Source organism: Acinonyx jubatus, chromosome B1, assembly GCF_027475565.1.
Source record: "Acinonyx jubatus isolate Ajub_Pintada_27869175 chromosome B1, VMU_Ajub_asm_v1.0, whole genome shotgun sequence".
Taxonomy (NCBI): domain Eukaryota; kingdom Metazoa; phylum Chordata; class Mammalia; order Carnivora; family Felidae; genus Acinonyx; species Acinonyx jubatus.
Window position 1 is genome coordinate 38,362,510 of NC_069382.1, and position 27,826 is coordinate 38,390,335.

General features: G+C 41.7%; 1 protein-coding gene across 21 annotated transcripts in view; it reads right to left on the reverse strand.

Annotated features, from left to right (window-relative positions):
* The window catches only part of CSGALNACT1 (chondroitin sulfate N-acetylgalactosaminyltransferase 1), a 341,281-nt gene that overhangs the window by 72,656 nt on the left and 240,799 nt on the right, over nt 1–27,826 (reverse strand). For 16 of the 21 annotated variants that reach the window (XM_027071730.2, XM_053216492.1, XM_027071734.2 and 13 more), the window contains one exon: nt 19,327–20,254. In XM_027071730.2, the coding sequence (XP_026927531.1) occupies nt 19,327–19,957 (631 nt within the window). In that variant the 5' untranslated portion in view covers nt 19,958–20,254. Of the gene's footprint in view, nt 1–19,326; nt 20,255–22,538; nt 22,674–27,826 lie in introns of all 21 variants that reach the window. The other 5 variants (XM_053216491.1, XM_053216493.1, XM_053216490.1 and 2 more) reach the window with 1 other exon arrangement.

Genomic DNA, 27,826 nt, shown 5'->3' on the forward strand with positions numbered 1-27,826 from the left:
TTTTACTAGTCTCCTCTTTTCAGACATTTGGCTTGCTTCTATTTTTTAACTATTATAAATACTTCTTTGATGAACATTCTTGGTATAAATATTCATAGGAATTTCTGAGAATAACTTTTCAGAAATGAAAATACTGGGGAAAGGTAAGAATATTTACAGGTTCTTGTACAAATTACCTTATAGAATGGTTGTACCAATTTATACTTTCATTACTTAGTGGAAATGTTCATTTTACCTCACCCTCACCATTGCCATGGACTGCCATTATTAAAATTATGGAAATTTGATATGTTACTTTTGTTTTCATTTTATCTATATCTCGCTTTTTCACTGGTATAGCAGACACTTGTATCTCTTCCTTTGTGATCTGCTCATGTCTTTTGCCCATCTTTCTTTCATAATGTTTGTCTATACTTAAGTTTAAGTACAAGAAGGTGTATCATGCTCATGTGTATCTTTAATCAAATAAAGTAAGGTCTTTTTAGATTTCACTCTTAGCATTTCATGTGTCTCTCTGTTGTCCAATAATCTGCAAAGAGCATGACTGATTCTGCATAAATTTGGTACATAATTGAAGGGTATTAAGACATACTTTTATATCCATACACTTTATATGAGGTCACATAGTCTGCTATTTTTCATGAATTCCGTGCAATTTAGTTTGTGGGCAGAGGTTACAGAGATTAATGATTTCATTACACATGGAAGGAAGGCCAAAGAACACTCTGTACTATTAATAAATTCTATTTACTTATTGATCATAAACATATTCATAATTTGAGGAGATTCAGCCATTAACTTGAAAATGAATAATGTGCTTAAACCACAGCCTTACAGGAATTTTGGTAAATAGTGAGATTCCTGTAGAAAATGTCTAGAAATTTATAGGATTTAAGTAACAAAATATAATCTACATGAGAAGCACAAAGGCTCCTTTTCAGAGAAGTGTACAACCCTCATCCTGAGATCAACCAACACACCCTTGGGCTATGTCTGACATGCGGCAGACATTCAATAAATGTTTGTTGAATAAATAATCATCCCAGAGTGGTAAACTCACTCATCTCTTCAGGTTCCAGCACACTGCTCCTGAGCTCCTGAGCTCCTGATTCAGCCTGCATCTCTAGGCTGTTTCTGGGGGCACGGTTGAACCCTAAACCTCTACTGGTGTCCAGTCTCTTGAATGCTGCTTGGGCCAGCCTGCCAACTAGAGCCAGGCCTTGCCTATGTCGGGCCTGATGCCCCGTCTGACTTGGTTTTGCCCTAAAGGCTTTCACGATAATGGCATCTTCCAGTTCAACACCAGCTGGAGGCCCAGCTGTGTTTTGGTCTAGCTGTTCCATCCTGCCAACCCAGCTCCTGGGCCTCCATGCTGACAGCCACCCACCTAGCAATGGCATACATGCTTTTACTTACTATGCTTGAATGTTTAGCCTCAGACTAATGACAACATGTTCGGAAAATTATTTACAAATTGGAAATTCATTTTTAAGGCAATCAGTTGACAATCAGTTGGCAATCAGTTTTTTATATTTCTGTCTGTTGAATGAATCTTATAGTAAAAATAAGATTTGGGTCTTCCTTCTTTCAGCCTCCACTCCACCTCCCCTGCCTAGTGTCTGCTCATATTTGTGTCTTATATAAGAAGGATATAATTTAGCACTTACATAAGTAGGAAAGAGATTTGACATCAATAAATACTATAGCTGCCTTAAATGTTTTTTTTTTGAGAAAGCCAAGATAAAAATAAATATGTTCATAGTAGCTTATTCATCAAACACACTTGCGAAATGTCTGTGGAAAAGCCTAAGATTCTATGGTTAGGTCTAAAGTATTGCCTTCCCCTGGACACACTGAGCATTGCTCCCTCCCTCCTATCTGTCTGCAGAAGCCTCACTTCAGGAACCCTCAGCACCTCAGTTAATTTTAGAGCCTTATCAGTCAACAAGCCTTCACTTTCTTATTTTTGAGGACACAGAAAGTGTTATATTTATTTTTACTTACTTATAAGTGGCTTTACTGAGATATAGTTCACATGCCAAACAATTCACCATTTAAAGTATCAAAGTCAACTTTTTCACTATATGCACAGAGTTGTGCAACCATCACACATCTAATTTTAGAGCATTTCACATCTCCCTAAAAAAGAAACCCTTAATTCTTAGCAGCCACTCCCCATCCCCATCCACCACCCACCCGGAGTCCTAGGCAACCAATAATCTAATTTCCGTCTCTACAGATTTACCTATTCTGGACATTTTGTAGAAAAATAATTATATAATATATAATCTTTTGCATCTAGATTCTTTCATTTAACATGTTTCCAAGGGACACCCATGCTGTAGCATGTATCAGGACTTCATTTCCTTCTACGGAGGATAATTTTCTGCTTTATGGATATGTCACATTTTCTTTATCAATCCACCCATTGATGGACATTCGGTTTGTTTCTACCATTTGGCTACTATGAATGTTTGTGTACAACTTTTTATGTGAGTATAAGTTCTCATTTCTCTTGGGTCTATAACTAGGGTTTATGTTTGTCGGGGTTATGGTAATTCTATGTGTAACATTTTAAGGAACTACCAAAATGTTTTCCAAACCTGCCTCTATTCTTACTTAACCCACTCAAATACGCCCCATGCTGCTATCACCACCCAGCCAGAAAGTAAATGTAAACACAATTTAAAAGTCAACAGTGGGGCACCTGGGTGGCTCAGTTGGTTGAGCGTCTGACTTCGGCTCAGGTCATGATCTCACAGTCCATGAGTTCAAGCCCCGCATCAGGCTCTGTGTTGACAGCTCAGAGCCTGGAGCCTGCTTTGGATTCTGTGTCTCCCTCTCTCTCAGACCCTCCCCTGTTCATGCTCTGTCTCTCTCTGTCTCAAAAATAAATAAACATTAAAAAAAAATTTTTTTAAAGACAATAGTGCCAGGGTGCCTGAGTGATTCAGTTGGTTAAGCATCCAACTTCAGCTCAGGTCATGATCTCATGGTTTGTGAGTTCGAGCCCCACATTGGGCTCTGTGTTGACAGCTCAGAGCCTGGAGTCTGCTTCGGATTCTGTGTCTTCTTCTCTCTCTCTGCCCCTCCCCTGCTCGCACTCTGTCTCTCTCTCTCGCAAAAATAAAAGACATTAAAAAAATTAAAACAAAAAGTCAGTAGTTCCATATGCCCTATAGGGTAAACTATAAACCCTTAGCATAAAAAAGCCTTTATAATCGTGGCCCTGCCTAATTCTTCTGGGTCTTCCTCTCATCATGCCTTCTTTTCCCACCCAGACTTATCAGGTTTCTGCTGAACTCTCCAGAATTACCTGATTACCTGTTGTTCCCTGAGTCGACAAATCTTTTACAAGCTTCCATGTTTTCCCCATGTTACTCCTGCTGTCCAAAATTCTTTTCTCCCCACAGCACATACACACCTTGGCCTGAACCAATTCTTACTCATCATTCAAAACCCTGTTTAAAAAGGAACAAAATCAACCCTGTTTAAGGGTAGCCTTCCCTTTGATGCCTTCTTACCATGCCAACCTATGGCCAATTCTCTCCCACTTGTCCAACCTGTTTAAGGTGTGACTCTGCTGTTATCACCTGTGTAGTGGGAATCCCTCCCACTAGACCATGGGGCTCACAAGGGGATAGGGACTATGTGTGTAACTTTGTCTTTCCCCAGCACTGACAATGCCTGATGCATAGGGCATGTGCAATGAATGAGAAGACCACAGAATAGCCAGGTCTTTAAAAAACTCAAAGCATATGTCTATTGTCTCCCATTACCCATCTGTTCCTACATTTAACAAGCTATGAAGTTTTAAGTAGTGCTTAACCTAATTGCCTCCTCCTGCAATTTAATACCCTCTTGGCTCTGTTTTCTACCATTAGTATCCTCCCTTAAAAAACCTTCAGATGAAGTCATCTCTCAGAATTGTATTTTCCATACCAATTGATAAACCAAACAGCACCCTCCAAGGTTGGAAAAGTCTATTCCTTCCCTTCATCTGTGTCCACAGCAAAAACAGCAAGCTGAGGACAGAAAGAGAGCCAGGTAGGATTTCAGCAAGCATTTCCATGATGGACCATTTTTGGTGTTTCCCCCACTCCCACGTCAGCTCCTACAGGTCCTATACTGAGAGTAAAGTCATCTGGACAGAAGGCCTAGCAGATCTTTCAATATGAAAAAGAACAAGGCTATATCTCTCTGTGGATACTGACTTCTGATCAGAAACCTCAATGGACACAGAGGGAGAAAGGAAAGAGACTTCATAGACCCTATCTCTTGCTTACAGTCAAAATAATCTCATCACTGCCATCCACATGCTCCCTTTCCCTGGATAAATCAGACAGATTCTGACTTTCAGTGCAAAAAAACACTGGCTGTCACTGACAGCAACATTCACAATGCAAAGAAAATACAGAGGGTAGTCCTGTATTTACAAGTAGGTTAGGCTCAAAAGTGTAAGTCACTCAGAAGGCACAATAACAATATGACATGTTGTGGTTAAGTTCTCACACCAACCCACAAAAACCTCTTTCACCCAGTATGTGCCTGTGGTATAGCATTTATTGTGCTATATAAATCAACCTGAGCACATAACTGTGAAATCCATTCATGTCTATAACTTCAAAAGTCAGAATAACATTTTGAATAGGACAAGGGACTATCCCTCCCCCATAGGACAGGTGAGGACTGGAGATGAGGGAGCTCTAAGTCACTGGTTAGGGCACAGGTTCCAGATCTGGAGGATAGATGCAGGGAAGGAAGGAAGCAGAGGTGATTGCCTGGCACAGAGCCCCAGAGGAAGGATCATGACAGGATTCAGAGGTAAGGCATAGCCTCATGGGGTTTTAAAGCCTTGGCTTATTTCCTAAGCTGAGGGTTTGTGTGGGTAGTGTAAAGAAATGGGGCAGCTGGTGTGGACATTTCAACCACCAATGTGTCTCCATGCCTGCAGGGGGAAGGGGAAATGCAGGAAAATTGTGGGTATTTGAGGTGAGAATAAGATATTAACTTTCCATTCCCTCTACTACTCTATTAACTCCCCCAATCCTGTGGCCATAGGACTCACATCAACACCGGTATGAGGATAATAGGGATTCTAGACTAAGAGAAAAGGAAGAAATGGATGGAAAATAATAAACCCAAACTCTGGCAGTGAGTTGGGGTTCCTCAATACCACCAGTTTGAGGAAGTGTATTTGTAAGTTACAAATTGTCACAATAAGAAGAATTACACTTCTTATGATAATACATTTGAGGAAAAAAATCCAGGTATCCAACACTTAAACATTAAAATTTAGGGGCACCTGGGTGGCTCAGTCAGTTAAGTGTCCAAGTCTTAGTTTCAGGTCAGGTCACAATCTCACAGTTCGTGACTTTAAGCCCCGCATCAGGCTCTACACTGTCAGCAAGGAGCCTGCTTGGGATTCTCTCTCTCTCCTTCTCTCTCTGCCCCTCCCCGACTTGCTCATGTGCTAAATAAATAAATAAATAAATAAAACTTAAAAAAAAAACTAAAACACATTAAAATTCAAATAAGGAATAGTTATATGGTACAAGATAGGGTTTTAAGCAACAATGCCACTTCTTTGATGGTTGGCCACAGAAAAGAGATCAAAGAATTCGAGGTTTTCACTCAAAGTAAATCTTCCAATAATGGATTTCCAGATTTGGGATGTTATCACAACATTCTCACTCCAAAAAATCAAGATAATTAAGTTCTTTTAAACTGTTGGATTGTGTATGATGGTTGAAACTAGATTTGAGGAGAGATTACTGATTTGTAGAGAAACAGAAGTAATCAATAGGTTTTAAATTATTTTAAGAAGTGGTTTCACACTTCTGCTTCCACTCCAGGATATAATGAGCTTGAAGCAGCATCACTTATAATGAAAACAGAGCTGACTAATTTCAAATGCGAGACTTTTATGATTGAGTGGATAGCAAAGTTCACAGAATAAACAGCTGGCCTAAAATCTAAGGAGAGGCCAGGAGCCTACAGGTGGAGAAGAAACCTGAGCACTCATTTATTAGGGTAGATGCAACCGACACTGGTAAAAAGAAATTAACAGAATGATGGAGGCTAAGAGTAGACTGGCAAAAGAGGGAAGCCACTGGGGTTCAAAACAGTGGAGAAGTCTGTACTCTCTTGCAGGCTCTTTCTCCAGGAACAGCATTGAGTACTCAAAGAAAAATCAGAGCCTTAAAGTATCCATATGGACAACAAACAAAGCCCAAGGTCAGTAGAAGGAAGGATATAATAAATATCAGAGTGGAAATAAGTAAAATTGAGACTAAAAAAAAAAACAACAACCAGAAATCATCAATGAAACTAAAAGCTGGTTATCTGTAATGATGAAATTAATAAACATATCAAGATAAAGATAGCCAAAATAAATAAAATCAGAAGTGAAAGAGGAGGTTACAACTGACACCACAGAAATACAAAGGATCATGAGACTACTACCAACAATTATATGCCAACAAATTGAAAAAACCTAGAAAAAGTGGATAAACTCCTAGAAACACATAACCTTCTAAGACTGAATCACAAATAACTATTAATTCTGAATAGGCCAATTACAAGTAATGAAACTGAATCAGTAATTTAAAAACTCCCCCAAACAAAAGTCCAGGACCAGATGGCTTCACAAATGAATTCTACCAAACATTTAAAGACTAATTAGTACCTGTCCTTCTCAAATCATTACAAAAAAAAAAAAAAATTGAACAAGAAGGAATGCTTCCAAACTCATTTTGTGAGGCCAACATTACTCTGATTCCAAAACTAGATAAGAACACCATAAAAAAAAAGAAAATTATAAGCCAATATCCCTGATGAACATAGATACAAAAATCTTCAACAAAATATTAGCAAATTCAATAATACATTAAAAGGATCATACACATCGTTCAAGTGGGATTTAGTCCAGTGATGCAGTGAAAGTTCAATATTTGCAAATCAATCAATATGATGCACCACGTTAAGAAAATTAAGGATAAAAACCATATGATCATCTCAATAGATGCAGAAAAAGCATTTGACAAAATTCAACACCCACTTATGAAAAATAACTCTCGGGGTGCCTGGGTGGCTCAGTCAGTTAAGTGTTGACTTTGGCTCAAGTCATGATCTCATGGTTTGTGAGTTTGAGCCCCGTGTCAGGCTCTATACTGACAGCGCAGAGCCTGGAGCCTGCTTCGGATTCTGTGTCTCCCTCTCTCTCTGCCCCTCCCCTATTCACATTCTGTCTCCCCATCTCTCTCTCAAAAATAAAAAATGAATAAATAAATAAACATAAAAATAATTCTCAACAAAATGGGTACAGAAGGAACATACCTCAACATAATAAAGACCATATATGACAAACGAACAGCTAACATCATACTCTGGTAAAAACTGGAAAGCTTCTCCTCTAAGACCAGGAATAAGACAAGGAAACCCACTCTCACCACTTCTGTTCTACATCATATTGAAAGTCCTAGCCACAGCAATTAGGCAAGAAAAATAAATAAAAGGCATCCAAATTGAAAAGGAAGAAGTATAATTGCTACTATTGCAGATGACATGATTCTTTATATAGAAAACCCTGAAGACTCTACCAAAAAATCTATTAGAACTAATAAATGAATTTAGTAAAATTACAAAATTAACATAAATAAATCAGTTGCATTTCTATACACTAATAAAGAGCCATCAGAAAGAGAAATTAAAGAATCTACTCCTGAAATTGTTGTTGCACTATATGCTAACTAACTTGGATGTAAATTAAAAAAAATAAAATAAAAATAAAATAAAATAAAAAGAAAGAGAAATAAAGAAAAAACACAATAAGAAAGAATAAATAAACTTGGGAATAAATTTAATCAGAAGATTAAAAATCTGTATTCTGAAAACTATAAGATATTAATGAAAAAAATTGAAGATGACATAAATAAATGGAAATATATTCTATGTTCATAGATTGGAAGAACTAATGTTTTTAAAATGTCCATACTACCCAAAGAAATCTACAGATTCGATGCAATCTCCATCAAAACACCAATGGCATTTTTCACAGAACTAAAACAAATAATTGTAAAATTTGTGTGGAACCACGAAAGACCCCAAATAGCCAAAGCAACCTTGAGAAAGAAGAACAAAGCTGGAAGTATCACACTTCCTGATTAAAAACTATACTACAAATCTGTAGTAATCAAAACAGTGTGGTACTGGCACAAAAGCAGACATACAGATCAATGGAACAGAAAAGAGAGCAGAGAAATAAACCACACATATATGGTCAATTAATCTATGACAAAGGAGGCAAGAATATACAATGTGGAAAACACATTCTCTTCAATAAATAGTGTTGGGAAAACTGGACATCTACATGCAAAAGAATGCAACTGGAACATTATCTGATACCTGGTACAAAAATAAATTCAAAATGGATTAAATACTTGAATGTAAAACCTTTAAAACATGAAACTCCCAGAAGAAAACATAGGTAGTAAACTCTTTGACATCAGTCTTAAACAATATTTTTTTGGACCAGTCTCCTCAGGTAAGGGCAACAAAGGCTAAAATAAACAAATGTGATGATATCAAACTAAAAAGATTTTGCACAGTGAAAGAAATCATCAACAAAATGAAAATGCAACCTACTGAATGGGAGAATATATTTGCAAATCATATATCCAATAAGAAGTTCATACCCAAAATATATAAAGAACTTATACAACTTAATATCAAAAAACAAAAAACCTGATTAAACAATAAGCAGAGAACCTGACAGATATTTTTCCAAGGAAGACATACAGATGGCCAACAAGCACATGACAAGATTTTCAGTATCACTAGTCATCAGGGAAATGCAAATCAAAACCACAGTGAGATATCACCTCACATCTGTCAGGCTGGTGATTATCAAAAAGATAAAAATAACAAGTGTTGGCCGGGATGTAGAGAAAGGGAACCCTTGAACACTCCTGGTAGTAACATATATGGGTGCAGCCACCATGGAAAACAGTATGAAGGCTCCTAAAAAAATTAAAAACAGAACTACCATACAATCCAGTAATTACACTTCTGAAGAAAATAAAACCACCAAAGAGATATATATGCTCCCCTATGTTCACTGCAGCCTTATTTACAGTAACCAAAAGATGGAAACAACCTACGTGTCTATTGATAGATGAACAGATAAAGAAAATATGGCATATATACATAATATATATAGAATGAAATCTTGCTACTTTTGACAACATAGGTGGACATAGAGGGTATTATGCTAAATGAAATATCAGAGAAAGATAAATACCATGTAATTTCACTTATATGAGGAATCTAAAAAACAAAATAAATGAACAAACCAAACACAAATACTTATACACACAGGAAATAAACTATTGGCTCCCAGAGTGGGGAGGCAGGCAAAATAGATGAAGTGGATTAAGAGGTACAAACTTCCAGTTATAAAATAAATAAATTACAGGGATGTAACATATAGCATAGGGAATATAGTCAATTATATTGTATAACTTTATGGTGACAGGATCGCTTTGTAATGTATGTACACCTGAAACTAATAGGATATTGTATACCAATTATACTTCAATTTTAGCAAAGGAAGAAAAAAGAGGAAGGAAGGAAGGAAGGAAGGAAGGAAGGAAGGAAGGAAGGAAGGAAGGAAGGAAAGCAAGAAAGCAAGAAAGAAATAAACAGTGAGTTTATGTGGTGCAGGCCCAGGGGAGAGGGCAGCATCCATGCGGGAAGGGGCAAAAAACTCCTCCTGCATCATTCTCTGCTGCCTCCTCTCTGTGGAACAAAAGCTTATTGGTGGGGAAAGGGCAACAAACATTCTCACCCTCAGGGAGCTGGTGAAACGCACTGTAGCTAGGGGAAGGGAGAAGTAAAAAGCCTTACCCCTGGAGCTGGATCAGGAGAACACCTCAAGACCTAGGACATGGTGCATGTGTAAGATTCAGTCAGAACACCAGGGACCACTCCGCCCCACCACCAGTGCCCTTGCAGGGCCAAGCCAACAAGCCTGAATAACAAGTAGCAGAATCGCTGGGATGGGACAGGAGAGAAATACCAGAAGACCTTCTCTGAGATGAAAAGGGAAGATCTAAACTGCAGGGCTGAGCAGAGAATGCTCAGGCAAAACCACCTCCACCTCCAACACAAGGTATCGCTAAAGAAATCTGAAGGCTGTGGTGTTCTGGGGTAACCACAGCAACAACAAATCTCAAGCCCAGCCCAACTCCTAACTTGATTAACTTCCCACACACACACATACACACACACTAAGGGCCCAGGAGAAGGAAAAGTGTGCCATTTCCAGGGATAAACAGTACCTCAGTTTCTATTAGCTACATAAGATGTCCGGCTTCCAATAAAAATTATGAGGCAGGAAAAAACCCAAGACACAAAGCAATCATCAGAAGCAGACTCAAATATGACATAGATGCTGGAACCATCTGACAAGGAACTGAAAATAACTATGATCAATATGTTAAACACTCAAGTAGAAAAAGTGGACAACGTGTACAACCAAGTAATTTCAAGCAGGGAGATGGAAACTGTAAGAATCAAATGGAAATGTAGAAATTTTTGAAAATACAATAATAGAGATAAAGAATGCCCTGGATGGGCTCATGAGTAACCCTCTCTCTGCTGAGGAAAGAATCAGTTAACTTGAGGCGGGTCAATAAAAGTTACCCAAACTGTAACGCAAAGAGAAAAAAAATGAAAACAAAGAAACAGAACATCCAAGAGGTGAGAGACAATGTCAAGCAGTGTGACATACACATAATTTAATTCCAGAAGAAAAGAGAAGGAATGGGGCAAAGAAATATTTGAAGAAACACTGGTTCAGAATTTCCCAAAATGAATGACAGGCACCAAACCACAGATCTAAGAAGTACAGAGAATACAAACCAAGTAGAAGAAGAAATACAAAAACAAAACAAGACAAATCCTAGGGATAATTTAGCTGTTACTCCTGTACCAATGTTATCTGCCTTGTTCTGACCATTGTACCTTGAATCATGTAAAATGTTGGCATCAGGGGAAGCCGGGTAAAAGGAATATGCAGGAATTCTCTGCTATTTTTGTAACTCTTCTATAATTCTAAAATATTTAAAATTAAAAAGGTTTAAAAATGACTTTACCATTAGGTGCTACATTGAGAAGGTACTAGTAATGCCTAGAAAATTAAAATAACTTTCTAAAGTACTCTCCATAGTCGCTTATCTCCCACCTCTGGCATTTGTGTTTAGAGTTTGTTTGTTTAGCTTTTATTTTGTTTTTATTTATTTTAAAAAATTGGGGAAGGCAACTTCCTTTTTTTATTGAAGTATAGTTCACACACATTGTTGTGTTAGCTTCAGGCTTACAACACAGTGATTTGACAAGTCTACACATTATGCTATGCTCACAAGTATATCTGTCACCATACAAAGCTATTAAAACACCATTGACTAGGGGCGCCTGGGTGGCTCAGTCAGTTAAGCATCCAACTTCTGCTCAGGTCATGATCTCATGGTTCTTGAGTTCAAGCCCCACAATGGGTACTCTGCTATTAGCACAGAGCCTGCTTTAGATCTTCTGTCCACCCCCCTCTCTCTGCCCCTCCCCCACGGGTTCTCTCTCTCTCTCTCTCTCTTTCTCTCTGTCTCTCTCTCTCTTTCTCTCTCAAGATAAATAAACTTAAAAAAAACATACCATTGACTATATTCCCTATGCTGTACTTTTCATCATCGTGACTTACTCATTCCAAAACTTGAAGCCTACTTCTCACTCCCTTTCACCCTTCTTGCCACCACTCCATCCCCAACCTCCTCTCCAACAAGCACCAGTTTGTTTGATTTTGGAGTTTAAATCAGATCTGTGGTATGTCCAAGGAACCCAAGTACTATTTACAGTATTATTCTATGGAAAATACCCCTAATCCAAACACCTAATTTACGATGGAACTTTAAGAGCAGAGCAGATTTGTGAGTATCCTGGTTACCTAGGATTTCAAATACACTTTTATTCCAAAACGTTTAAAGCAATTTCTTTGATACATACTGATGGTGCAGTGTCTACAATTGGGTGGGAGCTGAAAGCTGAATGGGGCGTGGCTCCGGCCCTCCAGGAGTAGGTCACATACAAGGGGTAAAAAGAGAGTCAGGAGGCCAGGCTCCCCTCGTGCAGGCAGGCAGACCTTGGTGGAGTTAGACTTTCAGGCTCCAGCAGCTGGCTCCCTAATTGCAGTTCAGGCTGCAACTGTTGCTACAAGTTGTCAGTAAAGATAGGCTGATCTAAAGAAGAGCTATAAAACCAGATAGAGAAAGCACCATGCAGTAGGCTAGTTTGGGAAAAAGGAGCTTCAGTTGGAAGAATGAGAACAGATTTCAGAGAGGAACATCTGGGCGGAGAGGTTGGCAGCCCAGAGTTTTCTGGTGAAGGACTGTGCTCAGGGAAGGAGTGCCAGGGCAGGAGCAAGAGAATAAGAATTCGGTGGTAGGACAGGAAGGACAGGAGAGAGCCGCAGGAAATAAGGTGACGAGATAAGCTGGGATCAGATTGTGGGGTCCTCCAAGCTTGCCTACGTAAGGTCATATGTTTTGGAGAATACAATAAAAAGGTAAACCCTGTCTCTTAGGAACAGACAAGCATGCCAAACAGTTCCTCAGTGGCTTTCAACTAGTTGTTTTGAATTCAATATTCTCTCCTCTTTCAAATCTTTTCCCATAAAGTTGTAATAATTCTGAGAAGAAGCGCCTGTCTGAGCAGCTTAAATAAAGTTTTTTGTGCTAAAGGCTCCTGGACACTGCCAGTTCTGCCCTCGGTCACGTGAAGGATTTGTCTTTAGCTGCTTCTTCCTGTGTCTCTTTCTGCTTGTCTCCCCCAGGTGCTCATGTTTTTCCTTCTCTTCCTAGTAAAACTTCTTCCCAATTGTATACAACTCACCAGTGTAGGACACCTTGGACATGTTTTTAAAAGATTTCCCCACATCATTCTGGGACCAGAGGAGTGTGTATTGGGGTCAGAGACCTCAGAGGTGAGACACAGCCTGGTGAGGAGCCAAGATCTGAAGCTCTGGAACCTTGGCCCCAGCACCCACCAGATGAGTGACCTTGAGGTAAAATAGAGATAATGAGCATGCCCAACTGTCTGGTGGAAGAGAGGATTAAGTAAACTAGTGTGTGTGAAATGTCAGACATGGTGCCCAGTGTACCAACATAAGAGCAGCTGGGACAGACCATGGCAGTCCCCATCTGTGACCACAGGGACCTCCAAGATGCTGAATTGTCTAAGTACTTGGGAACCACTGAAAGCAGGAAGAGAAGGGGAGCTATTGGGGACCCAAGAGCTGAGCTTGAGCTCACTGCCTCCTAGGAAGAATGGACCTTCTGACTCCAGGTCCAAATGATCCCTATTGAGCTAAACTCCTATGCCCAGCCCTCAGGACCCTTGTGAACTCCATTGCTAGTGACTCTTGGATCCTGCATGCTGGCCAGGCTGGTCTCTACACTGACCTCCTATTCTGGAGTCAGTCAGCTTTCTGGTACCCCTCTCCATGATACCAATCTGTTCCCTTACCTCATTCCCTCTCTGGTGACCCCTTCTCAGCCCCAGGCCCAGCCTCCTTCCCTGACCATCTGGCTTGCATCTGGCCACCAATTCTGAAGCCCACAGTACCAAGAGTACTTCCTGCTGGACACCCAGTCACTCAGAGTTTTGCCTCCCCATGTACGTAATCAGTTCCTGCAGGCTGGGAGACCTAGCTTCATCCTCCTTTTCCAGCTCCCCAAACAGCTGGGGACATCCTGCACAAATAGCAGGTGTCCTATTCATGCATGTTAATTAAGCCTCAGTGCAGGACCTCACCCTTGACTCTATCAGGGGATAAGCCAGTGGTCTGGTTAAAAAACTACAGATCCTTTCTGTAAACACTGCTTCCTACCCAAAGAGGCTGAGCAGGCTGAAATCTGAACAGCAGCCCTGGCCATACATTCACATAAAGGGGCCCCTCACCCGTGCGTCTCCCTTTAGTCTCCCCCAGTGCACGTTTTTCCACTTTATATGAGGCCCCAGTTCAGACCATCTCTCCATGGAGCCTTTGCTCTCTACTCCCACTAAAGCCAAGATTGTCCATCCTGGGCTTCCCCCATCGTCACAAGTGCTCTTGTAGCCTGTTCTTAATGGGAAACATAAGGCAGGACAACAGTGACAGCCTCAACTTCTGAAAAAATCCCTTGGGAACAAAACTGCTTTGCATGGGCACAATAAAAATATAATAAAATGTCAGCCTTTCTAGTTTCTGCAGTCTTGTGACAAAATACTCTGTACACATAGGATGTATGTCACACAGAGGTTCCATCTGTCCCAGTGCACCGAAGACCAACAGAGCTGACCCTCAGCAAAGGTGCCCAACTACACAGTTCACCACTAATTCTATCTCCCTCTTCCTTTATGTTTCCCTCCTGTCCTCTCGACCTTGGAAGTGGGACTCACAACCTAGTTTGTAGGGCCCGGTGCAAAATGAAAACATAGGCTCCCTGTTCCAAAATTATTAAGAATTTCAAAATATCCTAGGACAGCAGAGCATTTCGTTTCATATGGGGCTCCTTCACTTGTCGTGCTGGGAGGCTGGACTCCTGCCCACAGGCAGAATCCAAGGCTAGTCCACTTTCTCTCCCTCCATCACCACAGGAAGAATTCCTGCTTCAAAGTGCAGCTTCATACCATTTATTTGTATTTAAGCCTCTTAATCTATGATTTCAGGATAAAAAGCATTTGTCCCTCCTTAAAGGACCTTAAAGCATCCGCAAACAAATGAGGGTATCTGAGGTAGGAAGTGGGACAGACAGGATAGGGTGAGTGACAGAGGAACCCAGTGTCACGTAGGACTGCTCAAAACTTAAAAGTGAGCCAGCATGGTCTCTCCAGTGCACAGTGAGGTGACAGACAGTCAGAAGGGCTGTCCTAAGTTCTAACACCCTCACTGCCCTAGAGATGCTGGCTGAGAACCAAGGCCCAACTCAGCTCCTGAAGCCCTCCTGCTGTCCAGTCTGCCAGCACATCTCCCCACACCCCAAACACAGGTTAGATGCCCCACTGTGCAGAATCTCCCTCCCACTACACCCTAACTCTCCTTCTTTCTGCACCAAGACCTCCTGATGCCCCCAAAAGGCCCAGAAATGCATCTGAATGCCTGCCTTTACCTTTTTAAGTTTATTTAGGGGCACCTGGGTGCCTCAGTCAATTGGGTGTCCGACTCTTGGTTTTGGCTCAGGTTGTGATCTCACAGTTGGTGAGTTTGAGCCCTGTGTTGGGCTCTGTGCTGACAGCACAGAGCCTGCTTGGGATTCTCTCTCTCCCTCTCCCTCTCTTTTTGCCCCTTTCCCACTTGCTCCCCACCCAATGTAAACTTCAAAAAAAAGTTTACTTATTTATTTTGAGAGAGAGAAAAAGCATGCCTGTCCTACCTTTTCAACCCCAGGTCACAAAGTTGCTGACAAAGAAGCATATCACCAAAATTCATGCAGAGGAAAAAGCCCACTTCCTGTCCTCACAGCCCCAAGCACCTGGCTCTCCAAGTACCCAGGACTTGGAAATGGATTTGACTTGTCCAAAACAGCTTTAGCAAAGTGGTCACAGGGTATCCCTTAGAGCTTATAGTGAGACACAAACAATGGAAGTCAAAAACTCAGCATCTTCACTCTTTGCCTTAGCTTCCCAGAAGGCACGAGGGGTTGGCTGTTGAGCACAGGAAGTTGGGATTTACTGTACAGGCAGCTACTAAGGTTTTATAGCAATTTCTATATCCCTTGATTTAAATGCATCTTAAGGTGCCCTCAAAATTTTCACTTTCTTGCAGATCACGGCTTGTGGCTCCACCTCACCACAAATCTGACCCTGCTCTTGCTACCACCAACCCTGCAAAAGCTGGCAGAGTGACAGAAGAGCCACCCATGGAGACAGTAGACACGACTGCCTCACACAGACTCACATTCTCAGAAGTTTGGATTATAAAAGAGGAATAATTTGGAAAGCTAAATTGTTTTATGGAACCATGTCAAATTTATATCCAAAAGTTCTACTTAAAAATATGAAGTCAAAGCCAAAAGTTATGCCACTAAGACTTAAATAGGAGTCTGGATATCCTATAGTGAAGGAATAACTAAGCCACAAACAAAAAAAAATTCTGTTCACTTGAGGAGATAAACATTTAGGCATCCTAAGGCACAGGATTTGATCACATTTTTCTACTTCTCTTCCCAGACAGTTACAAAAAAAATCCATGCTATTATGTGAGAAGCCAATGCGATAATCAATGCCAACAAAATGTCTAGGGAAAGGGAGAGGAGGCACATGCTGTTCTCTCTGTGTTTTAGAGACAGAAAATAATTACATCAATATCGATCATAGACAGTCACCAATGTGGTATTCTCCGTCTGCAAGCTTCACAGCACCCTAGAAGGTGGCCACGGTCAGGTCAGACCTGATAACTAATCTATCTTAATTCCTTCTTTCAGAGACAAGGTTCCCAAAGGGTCAGTGTTGTGTCCTCATCATCTCGGAGAGTGGATGTTAGAGTACCCTCCAGGGACAGTTGTTTGGCAAAGCTGAGAAGAAAAGAAGTTGAAGCAGTGCTTTGCGTGTTGCAGAAGGTTGGGACTGGGTAGGGCCCTGGAGGACACTAAGCCAAGTCTCTTCGGAGAGAGGAGGAAACCGAGTCTTAAGGGGCTTGAGTATATTGGTCAAAGTCACACAGCTCCCCGTGCTCATGTCACCATGCTACCTGCCTCATAGGTAGCTTTAAGCTTTGCCTAACTATTACCATCTGGAAGCATTCATGTGTTTTTATTATTATTTCTTTAAACACAAAGAATCCCCATTCTCGTTCTGGGTTCAGCAGATCAGTTACCTTTGTTTAGAACTGAGTGTGGGAGACCTAAAATTTTCCCATTGACTTTTACTAAATCACTCTAACTTCTGGACTACTGATACCCCAAACACAAAATCAATCTCTCTACGGTTATATTTAGAAACCCAAATAAGTTACTTCAAAGACCTATTTCACCCTTATAAGGTCTCATCACTTGTTGTAACTCATAGAAAACAGATTTCAAATCAGACCTTTTCCATTGTCTTCTTTCCCCTTGACTGTGTGTAGATCAAAAAATCAGGAACCAGGATTACAAAGGTCCTCAAATGTAATCCAGTCCAGCCACAACTCTGATCCTAGAATCATGAATTATAACCTCCTGACCAAGGGGCCATCCAGTTGGTGACCAAATTCTCACAGTAACAGGATTCCCACTTTGCTCTGGAACATCACTATTTGAAAGTTGCTCCATATGTAGACTTTGACTCGACCTTCCTGAAGCTTCCTCGGACTAGTGGAGTTTTTCAAACTACCCTATTTCCTCAGAATACAAAAGATTGCCACCACAATCTTTTGTGGTAAGAACAAAAAAAATGAAATAAATTGTACTTATGACAGTTAAATATGTATAAATGTATCTAAAGTGTGTGTCTATTCACTCATCCTAAGAAAACAGCCCACTAGACTTTCACCAAATCTGGAAGGTATGTGTGGGTTGATCTGCCTTAAAACACAGGCTGTGTGCTGCACATGTGAGCAACACTGGGTAGCTAGGATAACAGTGTCTCCAACAGAAAGTCAGCCATATCTCAATGCAAATAAATTCAGGGGTAGGGGGCCTATGTCACTGCTGACTGAGAATAACAGGCCTTGTGTATCAAGACACTGTACACAGAAAAGCAGAGGTTTCAAATATGAATGTATATGAAAAATCACAAGGGCCAACATTCCAAATGGCAGGCATTAACTTATAACCAAGTTCTTTTGAAAGTGCTTTGTATGTGGGCAGCTCTTGTGGCATTCTCCAGGGCGAGTGGCAACCAGGATTTGCTTTTTAAGGATGTTTATGACTTTCCCTGGGGGTCCACCAGTAAGATATTGTATGTGGAAACATTTCATAAACTTCAAAGCGCTATAAAATGTGCTGCTATGACATCATGATATTTTGAATTCTTACTGAGTGCCCAGCATGTGCTTGTACTTGCTAGCTGCCAAATGTGCTAGGTATTTTTCATACCTCATATAAATGAGTAACAACAAAAACATCCTGACGACCAAAAAGCTTGATCTTGTACAAGATTTCTTTACCTGGCTCTAGGTATATGAAAATGATTACCAAAATTACATGAGTTTATGGTTCACATATAAAGTGGAAAAAAATCATAAGATGGGGAAGTGTCCAAAGAGAACAGGCATACATAGCAGTGAGAGCCATTTTGATATGACTAAACAGACTCTGTCTTGCTTGCAGGCAATGAGAGGGTCGTTATTGGGAATAAGGTAATAGTGGACACGGCCACACGTCTGAGAAGTTGAAGTAGATTCTCTCCAGAAACAGGAGGGAGAGGTGGATGCCCTCGGAAGTTATTTCCTCTCCCAAATTATTAGTTGATTTTTGCCCCAGTAACAGTGGAAAAGTTGGCAAGAAGATACTAATGAAACTTCCAAGAAACTAGACAAGGCCAATTTCTCCTCCAAGTAGACACAATCACACACAAACTAATATTTGGCTGTTCTGTGCCCATGAAAAAAAAGCTAAGCCATTCATGTCACTAGTTTTCATGTGCTGTGACTGTACAATATAAGCTAGTGGTTAAGGATGGGGACTCTGGAATCAGACTTCCCAGGCTCAAATCCTGGTTAACGGCACAACCTTGGGTGATTTACTTAATTAATCTGAACTCAATCTTCATCCCTCCTCATAGGGTCATTAAGAAGAAAAAGTGAATTAGTAAATATAAAGTTCCCAGAACAGTGTCTGGCAAATGTTAAGTGCTATAGACCACGTGTTTGCAGTTCTGTTCATGGGCCTGATACCCAGGCCAGATCTCCAGGAGAAGGGCCCAGGGAACAGATCAATTAAAACTGCCTATCATCCTCTGTTTGGGTTTCAATATTTTTTCTATTTCTTTTTCTTTTTCTTCCTTCCTTCCTTCCTTCCTTCCTTCCTTCCTTCCTTCCTTCCTTTCTTCCTTCCTTCCTAATGAACACAAGAACTCCCTTCTTCTGCCAGGGAACAACGAACCTGTCCACTCAATAAACATGGCTTTCATGAGAAAGTAAGTAAAACGGCTGTCTCTGAGAAATACAAACCCACACTATGTGCCTTTGCTGTGGCTCACCCTCTGCCAGTCATTGCCAAAGCCAGACGTCCGCTTCCCGCTGCGGTGACCCGCCTGGGTACCTGGACCCAGATGCCCTTCCTTCTCCTTCCCACCCCAATCCACAAACTTGCCAACCTTCTATGAAATCCGAGGCGGAGTAGGGGCGCCGACTGGGGCTGCCATCCGCAGGGCCGTTCAGGGTCTCTACGGCCGATTCAATGGCTTCCACCAGTTCATCCCGCTTGTCTTTCCTCACGGGTTTCTCCTCGGGGTGGCGGGTCAGGCCGGTCTCCAGCTGGTACACCTTCTGCAGAGTGAAGCTATCGAAAGGCACAGCAGCATACTCGGTGGCCAGCTTGACGCCGGTGTGCACCTCCGCCTTGTCCACCTGGGAGTGCAGGAAGGCCAGAAGGTCCGCCTGCGTTTTCTCTGGGGGGCCCTGATCCAGCCCCAGGCCCACAGCGTCGCTGGGGTGATTCTGCGCATTCTTGAGCCGCTCGCTCCTCTCCTGCAGCTCCTCCTTGAGCTGCGCAATCTGCCTCTTGAGACTGCTGATGTAGTTGCGATGCTGTTCCTCCCACTCCTGCAGCGCGGCCTGGTACCCCTCCTTGCCCGTGGGGCCGTTAGCCCTGGGCAGCCCCAGCTGCTCCTCGTCGCCCTTCGGAGTGCAGGCCAGCATGTAGAGGACGGAGACGGCGCAGCAGAGCAGCACCAGCAAAAGCACTACTCGAGACACCCACGCAAGCAACCCCCGGCGAACCATCATCACTCAGGAATTGGCCATGCGTCCAGACCTGGCGACATTCCAGAATGCCAGGGCGCCTCAGAAGGGCTTCCCTGGACTAGACCGCAGGGAGCGTGTGTCTGGAGCCCCCAAGCTGCTTTCATCCATTTCTTTCTACAATGTGTCTGGTCCCTTGAAGTCAGCCACCGCGTGGAGCACTTTTCCTATTTCTAAAGGATGATCTTCCAGGCAGGAGCAACGAGTTAGGTGAAACCTCCAGCTTTTCACACTCATTCCCATCATAGTCTCCCAGACGTGCAGCAGACCACAATAGGGGACCTGGGAAGAGACCAAATGACAATAACTCTTAAAAGACAGTAACGTCTTTATGCTCTCTGTGGCAATCAACATTCAATAGACTTCCCATGAGGTTTACAGAAAATGTTTATGCCAGGGGATTAAATATTGTTAAATGTTTCTAAATCAGAATACAAACATTCATCTGTAGATGAGTGCACATAAAAAACAAAAGATGCAGGAAAAAGACTGGAAGGAAATATGGCAAAATGTGAATCCCCTCTGAGTGAAAGCATTAATGGTGATTTTCCTTGCTTCTCTAGATTTTTCTGTATCTTATAAATTTCCCGCAGTGGCACATATTATTTTGATGGCTAAAAGGGGAAAAGCTAGGGGCGACTGGGTGGCTCAGTCGGTTGAGCAACCAACTTCAGCTCAGGTCATGATCTCAAGGTTAATGAGTTCCAGCCCACATCGGGCTTTGGGCTTTGTACTGACTGCTCAGAGACTGGAGCCTACTTAGGATTCTGTGTCTCCCCCTCTCTCTGTTCCTCCCCTGCTCACACTCCATCTCTCTCTCTCTCAAAATTAAATAAAGATTACAAAATAAGAATAATAAAAAAATAAAATGGTAAAAGCGAAACTTTAATGAAACTGAAATTGCAGGCAGGGCCTTCTCCATCCAGGGCCCGCCCAGCACTGATGGATGCAAAAGGTGAGCCTACATGCTCTCACCTGTGTGCACTCATTCTTGGCAGGGCTGAAAGCTGACAAAATGGTCTTCAAACTCCCCAATGAGGAGGTGGGGAAGAACCTGGAGCTTGAAATATGCAAATAGTAAATGTGGATGATAACATATTAAGATGGAATCTGGGGACCATTGTTCCGGCGAACTCTCCAATCATGCTTGCAGACAGGGGATGATAAGTTTACCATAGAAAGGGATAAGGTTGGAAGAACAGAGACCAGAAATACCTGTCTTGTTAGGACTCAAATCCCAGGCATGTCTCTGCTCCAGCCCCTAGAAGGAATTCTGTGTCCTGACTGATCATCAAGAATACCCAGACAGATTACAGAGCCTTCCATTTGAATACATGCTCTGCATCTCAACTCCAAACCATTTGTAACAAACGAGAAGCCAACCTAACTTGCCTTCTCCATTTCCCCCAGGCTCCCTTCCTTCCTCCTCCACCCATTGGGGACACCCCAGAGCACACTGCTTCAATGTTCTCCCTTCCTCCTCAATCCCCTTTGCTCATCTCCCCCTACCCATCTCTCTGAGCCAGAAAACAGAGAGAAATAATGGTAAGTGGAAAATAGATCAAATAAACTTTCTGTCTTAGGGAGATTTTTATAAAATCTTCTCAGGTGCATCTTTTTATATAACTTATCTTAAAAGCAAGCTCCCTGAGGGTACTATGTCCTGGCCATTTTATAAAAATTTGACATTTTAAATAATTCCCACAATGACAAAATTATTCTTTAGAGAGTCTTCAACCAACCCAGAAAATCCAGATTCTGAGCCAATAATCATCTAATTTACTGGTGGTCTGTCCCATTTACTGGCTGGAAGTAAGACTCCTGTCGATTAGCAACTTCAGGACCCCTGGGAGAAGACAGAGATGTTCCTTCTAGCATTCTCTCGATGCTGACAATATAGTAAACAATAACAGCCTCATTAACTTTATCTGATATTCACCTGCTATGTCTCTTGCACAAAGAGAATTCTTCTTCTATTACGCTTGTGATGTGCCTCTTACATGTACCATTATGTTACCAAAATAGTTTGTTTCTCAATTTTCCTTAAAAATTCAATTCCAATATTCCCCTTGGCCCAAGGAGTCTCTCTCCTATAATTTATAACAATACACAGTTATTAGTGCTAAGTTTAAAGTGCATGTTTAGCCCGGGAAGCCTTTTCTGTCTGATGAAAATCTTGGGATTTGTATAATTACTATAATTCTGTGATTAAAAACATCTCAGCTTTGGTATTCAGGCACCTTGCTGTTTTTAATGAAATCTCTCAGATGAACTCATTATATCCAAGTATCAAATTACGAGTGAAGACATGTTATCACGTTTTTCTACCATTTTAAAGACTTTTACTTTAAATGGGTGTCATTAAAGACAAAATAAGCAAATCAAAAAACAAAAATGAGACATTCAACATTACTTATTGTGCCACGGAAGCAAAGTGGGCCATCTTTCTAACAGATTTTTTTAATGGAATAATTGCTACATTTGCATAATAAATTGAAATCATTTGCTTAACGAAGCAATATATTAAAGCTATGGCTAAAGAAATTTAAAACTGTACAATAATTACTTTGTTCGGTTCTGTAAAGCTTTTTGAAGTCCAGCCCAGCTTTTGAATTTCACTGGTGTAAATTCCAAGGTTATTTGAAATTCCACTCTTCAAGATGTAAAAGGACAAAAAAACAGATCCTAGGAAGAAATAACTCTTGAAAAGAATAACAAAAAGCCATAAAAATTACTGCCAAAGAAGAAGTGATGAATTTTTCCTTTTAAATGTCAGGAGCAGATATTACATGTCAGAAACAAAGTTCTACATCCTTTAACAGACAAAATGTTTTCTAACTCTTCTTGCGATCTAATCCATAATCAAAACAGTAACAACTGGTGAAACTGTAGAGGCTCAGAGTGTACGCTTCCTGAAGTCAGGAGGCTTATGCTTCTTGCTTCTCCAGAGACTTCAGCATTTTCATCTGGCAGCACAGAACGTCATTCATACGAGCACATGTTACTTTCACCAGCTCTTCCACATACAGGAAAGAACACCTCAATGAGACCAAACCAAACCGTTGAGCTACACCTGGAGGTAAACCAGACCCAACATCGAGCTAAAAGGCACCTTGCAATCTCTCCCTATCTCTACAGGGGTGTTAGGAGAATTAAGAGTTAACATTTATCATGTGTTTACAGACCTACAGATGGAAAGCACCATGTAATTACCAAGGACTACTACAAGTTAGAGGTGACAGTGAAAATATAGCTTTATGTGATCACAGCAGCATTGTTCTACTATTTTTAAAACTTAGAAAAGGCATCCAGATTTTAGACTAGTTCAGTCTTTGGGGGTATATGGGAACAGGGAAGGAGTGGAGAGCAAGCTGGAGTGCTGTCAATAACCAATTTTAGAATATTGGGGGGAAGAGAGATGCGTATTCTTTTTTTTTTTAATCACAGAAGATCCTTGTGTTCATCAGATTTCTTGCCACTGACATTTTTTAAATCTTTTTTTTAAGATTTCATTTTTTTAATCTCTACAGCCAATATAGGGCTCAACCTCACACCCCAAGATAAAGAGTCACATGCTCTACCAACTGAGCCAGTCAGGTGCCTCTCTTACCACTTACATTTTTAAATGTCTGTCTTTACTAATTGCTCTCCTCAATACTTTCCTGGCCCTGGTCAACTCCCCAACGATGATTCTGTGATACATCTTGTCCAAAACACTGAATTTATTGACTAGAATGAAGGGACTATCCAAGCACAATGGTCTTGCTACCAGTCTTGCAATTCCTGGGCAACAAAACCACAGGGTAAAGGCTTCTTTGTAGTCTACTACAAAGGCAAAACAATGCTGAAGAGCAACGCTTTCTAGTATCCACCCAGGTCTGAGCCCACCTAAAGCAAGGTTATTCCCCAAACTCTCAGAATGGAAAAGCATTCTCAGTGCAGACTGGTGTTCCATCATCGATGGGCCAGAATCACCCTAATTGCTTTCTCCCTGGAGTATGTAGATGGAGGATTGTTTACGGAATCTACAGCACTTTCTGAACGTTTAAGCCAGAGAGTCTGAAAGACACACCGGGCCTGTGCCAAGGCATCCAGCAATGGAGTGGGTTTCTCAGATTCTAGGTACAAGTTATCTGATGGCTCTGACATCCTGCTGGGACCAGAAAGCATCCAGGACATCACTCAAATCTCCAAATAACCCAGCAGTAGGTCAGAATCACGGTGTACTCCATCTACAATACTGCTGTTACCATACTTAAATAGTTATTAAGCACCCGCTATGTTGAATGCACTCCTATAAGATGTTACAGGAGAAGATGAACCAGGCATAAATTCCAACACCAGCAGGTTTATACTGTGCTTAAAGCTTTCTTAAATGACTGCAAGCCCCAAATAGGCAAACACCATTAAAATAAATTAATGCCATGCTCCCACCTACCAATTGTATATGGAAAACAGGAGTGTTGGGAAGAATAAAATAATAAATTTTAAAATGACAAGCTTCGGGGGCACCTGGGTGGCTCAGTCGGTTGGGCGTCCAACTTCAGCTCAGGTCACGATCTCACGGTTCGTGGGTTCGAGCCCCACATCGGGCTCTGTGCTGACAGCTCAGAGCCTGGAGCCTGCTTCAGATTCTGTGTCTCCCTCTCTCTCTGACCCTCCCCCATTCATGCTCTGTCTCTCTCTGTCTCAAAAATAAATAAACATTAAAAAAAATTTAAAAAAATAAAATGACAAGCTTCGAACTTAAAATAAATGGTAGAATCAACAATATTTGTTAAGATAAGATAGCCAAGTGGCTGCGGGTATCATTTCATCTTAGAGCAGAAGCTCTTGGAGGCTAAAACCAAGACAAGCCTAACTTTGGGCCAGAGTCCAATACTTACTCCAAATGGAGACAGTGGAAATTAGAAATTCTATGACTAGGACAGAAGTGGTTATTAGGATGGGTATGTGAACTTCACTCTACAGATTCCAGTGAACACTTTGGTCATGAGAGCTGTATACTATGACAGAGAGCCTGCCAAGATGTGTCTATTAATGGCCACAAGATGCTTATAAATCACCAAGGACTCCAGAACAGGCCCCACTGATGAAATGCATTCAGGGTCAGCAGAGGCAGAAAGGACAGTGGTTTCATGGTGAGACCAGGTCAGGCAGCACTATACACTACAATGACAGACCTTGTGAGTGATAAAGGAAACTATTCAAGGAGTGGCAATAAATTCTACAAGACACCCCACCCTGTGTGCAGGCACAGCCAAAAGGGTTGATGGGGGGAAAAACAAGCAGTGTCTACTGAGCCAGGAAGTGGTAGACCAAAGCCCCAGTGCTGCTGTGTGAGTCTCTTCCACTCTGGGACAGACAATCAGCTCTTTCACAGCAAGGACATAAGCTAACCTTCAGTCAAAGGATTAGCCATACTAATAGAACACAAATTGAGGTTATATCTCTTGGATAAACATACCATCCTGGACATGTGTGGAAAAGGCATCAAGTACAGATTCTTATTCAGAGAGCTTCCAAATGCTCTAAAAAATGTGTATGTGATATAAATGTATCTAACACTGTAAGCTTTACTCAAACACATGGCTTCTTGGTAATTTCTTCCACTTCAGGCTAACTCTTCTGTGCAGGGCATGGTGGCCAGCTTCCAGTGTGACCCTCAACATTGTCTCCCTCTGGATTTTCATAGCTCTGTGTTTGTCTCCTACATCATACTGTGGATTTGATATGAGTGACCGATAACATATGGCAGAAGTAGAGCACAATTCTGCAAAATTCAACAGAAAACAGATAAAAGCCGTTACGAGAGCTGAAAAACCCTAAAGCTCACAGCGCCTCCTCCCAGTCCATTCTGTTTACAGACTTTTCTAAGTTTGTTCCATCTGCCTTCTCTTAAAGGAAATGAGGATATACAACTAACTCCTGCAACTGTTTCGTTGAGTCCACAATCATCTGCCTCTTGCACACAGTTAGTTTAGGGTTGAGGTACTTGCAAAGAAGTTAAAATGGCCTGAAAATGAGCATAAGGGCTCAGAATCTCCCTAAACCACATCCACCTGTTAGCGTTAGAGCAAGATTTCTCAGGGGTCAGAGCTTTCTGGAATGCAGGTTACTTTTTTCCGTGAGTCTTTAGTCAGCACCTATTCTAGTGCCAAATGCCGAGGATAACCTCAGCTATGTTCCTGATAGTGAACCTACACCCGAAGCAAGGAGAGAAGCAGGCCGGTTATCACTGTCCAAGAATGAAGAGGTGCTGAAGCCGAATCCCAGAATGGGAACAGGGCTTCCACGCCAAGTTGACAATCAAACACCCAGAGTGATCTGTCGAATTGGCCATAAAGAATCTGAAGCATTTCTCCCTGACACCGGCTACCTGGCCTGGGCCTGGGACTATGCCTTCACACAGAAAGGAGTATACATGGACTGTGGCCTCGGTCATGCTGGCAGCTTTGCTGCTCTCTTCCTCTGACCTTGGCACTCAAGATCAGCAGTCTCCAAATTTATCAAACATAATACCACATTCCAGGCAATAAGTAACTTTTGACATATATGTAAGTATGGAAAATTACTCATTTAGAAGTTACATACAAGTTTTACAGTATTGTTGTATTATATACTCCCAAAACAGTACTCTTAAAATAATGAAATATAAAATTTTTTTGTTTTCTCACCTTGATGACCCTTCCTGGGCACCCGCAGGGACCTAGCTCCTGATTGTGCTTCATTTCCATGGGCTCCAGTCAACAGAGAATTCCAGAGCCCAGGGAAGCCTTGCTGTTCCCTTCTTAGAGGGACTGTCCTGCCTCTGGACCACACCGACTCCATCCCAGGGTCCCCAATACCTGCCTCCAGACCACATGCCCAGACCACTGCCAGGTCTCTGCCAGGAACACACTTCCTTCTCTTCCCAGAGAACTTAGAGTTGGCCTTCAAGATGACCCTTGAGGGTCTGTTCTGTGAGGTCTTCCCTATAATCTGGCTCTGAGAACACATTCTCCAGCGACCAGCACAGAGGGGCCAAAGGAATGGGGATGATTACTTATCAGTTGAAAACTTCTTAGTTGAGAGTACCCTCCCACCCTCTCAACTCCACATTGGTCTCCTAAAAGAATCATCCTGATTCCTTTTTCCCTACTTTGAAGCACAAAAAATGAAATGTGGTAAAAGAAATTGGGATCTGCTAGTCAGAAAAAGAAGGCACAGAAGTTAATCACAACTGCACATGCCAACAACTCAGGAAACAGGTCTAAGTCTCTTGTTTTGATTTTGGTTTATAATTTGCTGGCGATGCTTCGAAGAGAAGAACTGATAGAGAGGGGCTTCCTGAATATGCACAGATTTACCATTCTCCCCGCCCCTTGCCCCCCCTTGTTACCTCCAACCTTGTTTCAAGGAGAGTATCAGGGGGTCAATCAGCATAGGTGGCAGCCATGGAGCCTGCAGAGTGAGAAGAGAGAAGGGCCCTAGCACAAGAAGACAATCCTCAAGGGACTCAGAGTAAGCCTAAAGAGAACCTTTTCCCAGCAGGAAGGAGTCTCAAGCATATATGCAGGGCTGAGTCAGCTGCCAAGATGCCGCAGAGAGAGACCTGCCTCGTCTCCCTCTTCGGCTCAGTCCCACAGGGCTCTCCGCAGCTGGGGGAACCGCCCTGCACCCTGAAACCAGGCCTCCAATACCCTTCATTGCTCATAATTACAACCACTTACTGAGCATTTACTTTGGGCCAGACATCACACTAAGCACTTTATAAACATTATCTCATTTAATCCTCAAAATAATCTTACGAGCTAAGTCGTATTATCCCCCATTAAAGATAAGGAAACTGAGACTTAGAGTAGTGAAGCAATT